This window comes from Heptranchias perlo, chromosome 23, assembly GCF_035084215.1.
Source record: "Heptranchias perlo isolate sHepPer1 chromosome 23, sHepPer1.hap1, whole genome shotgun sequence".
Classification (NCBI taxonomy): Eukaryota; Metazoa; Chordata; class Chondrichthyes; order Hexanchiformes; family Hexanchidae; genus Heptranchias; species Heptranchias perlo.
The window spans coordinates 46,671,106-46,673,460 of NC_090347.1; the positions used below are offsets into that span (position 1 = coordinate 46,671,106).

A 2,355-nucleotide genomic window follows, 5' to 3' on the forward strand; every position below is an offset into this window, starting at 1 on the left:
TGTATTCCCCCTCTCTGTATTCCCCCTCTCTGTATTCCCCCTCTCTGTATTCCCCCTCCTCTGTATTCCCCCTCCTCTGTATTCCCCCTCTCTGTATTCCCCCTCCTCTGTATTCCCCCTCTCCCTTGACCATTTATAGTTTACTTTACTTGAGAATGGCAGCACTTGGTCAGGTGAAGTTACTCCTCGGCTCCTTTTGTCTGTCTGTGCCTGTAGGAGAGGGTCAGACTGAGGTACAAGTTGACGTTTACAATGGGGCAGCGGCCCTGCCTGGAGCTGGCTGAAGTGGACCAGTTTCCCCCGGCTGAGAAATGGGGAAGTCTCTAACTCTCTGCTGCCAGTCACAGCCTCGACCCGAGTTCACCAACCACCTCGAAGAGTTTGAACACACGGGTTGCGGCACTGAACGACTGTGCCATCTGTTTTGCTTGAATTGTCTGGAAGTGATGAAGGAACAAACTGCAACGTGGGGGTAGAGGTCGATGTCTGTAGCAGGGCTGCGAGTCTGGCCTCTGCCATCACTATTCTGTCGCACAGCTGAAGGGCACTCACTGTGTCCATGTTCAAAAATCCACTGCACTCCATCATCAGAAACCTCCTTGCACCAACCCTGCTGTTGTGAAAGGGTTAATAATGGTGCACCGATCACTCAGTGAGTCCATTTATCGACTGGCTGAACTGTACACACCAGGTTGGATCCCTGGGTCTGGGTGAGTTTGCTGAACATAGCTGGGTTGAAATGGATGTTGCAATTCTCCGTGTGACCAGGGTTCCTGCTCCTGATCGCCACCCAGAGACTCCTGCTGGAAGTGCGAGTATCTCGATGCCGGATGAGGACAGGGTGGGCATCGGCTGTGATGCCCCCTACGGTTGAATGCCGATACTCGCTGCCTTGGGTGAGGCCCCAGAAAGCTACCAGCACCCACGGGAGTGTCCCCAGCGAGGAGTCCGGGCCTGCAGGAGAGGAGGGGCGAAAATTGGCATGGCAGTGAAAACAGAAATCAGTAGAGACACCGTCCCTCTGGACCTGGACTACAGCCTCAGGATTACACCAGTATTTCCATTATCTGTAACAAGAGCAAGAGCTGGTGCTGCAAGTCCTGGCCAGGGATTGGGACAGGAACCTGTCTATTGACACCTCCTGCTCAAACATCTCCCTTCATTACACAATCTGGCTTCAGCTCTGATCCCCACTTTCCCTCCTGTTAAAATCCCTTTTCTCTTGTTGCTGGTGTCCCATTGGCTTCCCCTGATTATTGATGAGCTCTGTCTGCAGTTTGTTTACAATCGTAGTCCAGTGCTGCTTAATATCAACTTGTCCCAAACATTTCAAAAATCATCATCGTCCTCACATGAATGTCGCAAAATAAAACTTATAATTTGCTCTTTGTGCCCTCGCTCCGCTGTGAGGGCGGGGCCTGCACCGCAACGTCTCGCTGTGTAATTGGCTGTTGCTTCGAGGCGGGGTCTGGGCCCACCCCCCCCCGGAGAGTTCAGCCTGACCTGGGGCTACAGAAATATCCCAGTCAGCAGCAGTCCAGGCTCGCGAGACTCTGACTCGAGCCCCTGTGGAGCCGGGCACTGTCAAAGCACCGCGGCTGCAGGACTGATCCGTCCTTACACAGCTTTCCACTGCTCAGCTGTCTGTCTGTTTATTGTGCTCACAACACACTCGTGCTAATGTACCATCTCATGCAGCTTTTTACCATTTTTATAAATGTATTAATTCTTCAGCTCTATTTGCTGTGATTCAGTTCACACTGTTAACACTCCCCCTTCCCCCAGGTGAGACATCACCATTCCAACTAACTGTTTATTTTGCCCCCTCCTCTCCTGAATGCTTTGACTCTCTGGCCAGCTGAATGTTTCACTGGTGTCTCGGTGCCCAGAGCTCCAGCTGTAGTCAGACACTCACTGACCTGCCGTCTATCTCCGGGAGTATTCAGTCTCCTTGTAACGGTGATTTTTGTTGTCTGCTACCCTTGACCTGACCGTCTGCCCAGCATTACGTTGCTGTAGGAGTGAGAGTGCATTAACTGTGACTATCAGTGCATCAGTCATCTCTTCCTCACTCCATCAAACACCCAGAGGAAAACACTTGGTACAAGCTGCCGGTTTTGCACAGCATTTGGCCAATGAAGATGTGACTCTTTCTGGTGCTGTCATGTGTTGTTACTGCTGCTTTGTATAATGTATTTATTGTTAGAAGTCAAGAGAGATTTTATTTCTGAATGTGTCGCTCTGTGTCCAGTGCAGATTCTGCTCCAACTCCCAATTTAAAAATAGCAGTTTGTAAATATTTAAGCTGTGTTGTCATTTGCACGATTTAAATAAATAAAATTTATCTTCATTGTA

At 50.1% G+C, this 2,355-nt stretch overlaps 1 protein-coding gene across 5 annotated transcripts in view; it reads left to right on the forward strand.

Moving 5' to 3' along the window:
- gga3b (golgi associated, gamma adaptin ear containing, ARF binding protein 3b) overlaps positions 1 to 2,355 on the forward strand; it is a 69,667-nt gene extending 67,312 nt beyond the window's left edge. For all 5 annotated transcript variants that reach the window (XM_068004429.1, XM_068004431.1, XM_068004430.1 and 2 more), the window contains one exon: positions 217 to 2,355. In XM_068004429.1, coding sequence (XP_067860530.1) covers positions 217 to 327 — 111 coding nt within the window. In that variant the 3' untranslated portion in view covers positions 328 to 2,355. The remainder of the gene's footprint in view (positions 1 to 216) is intronic.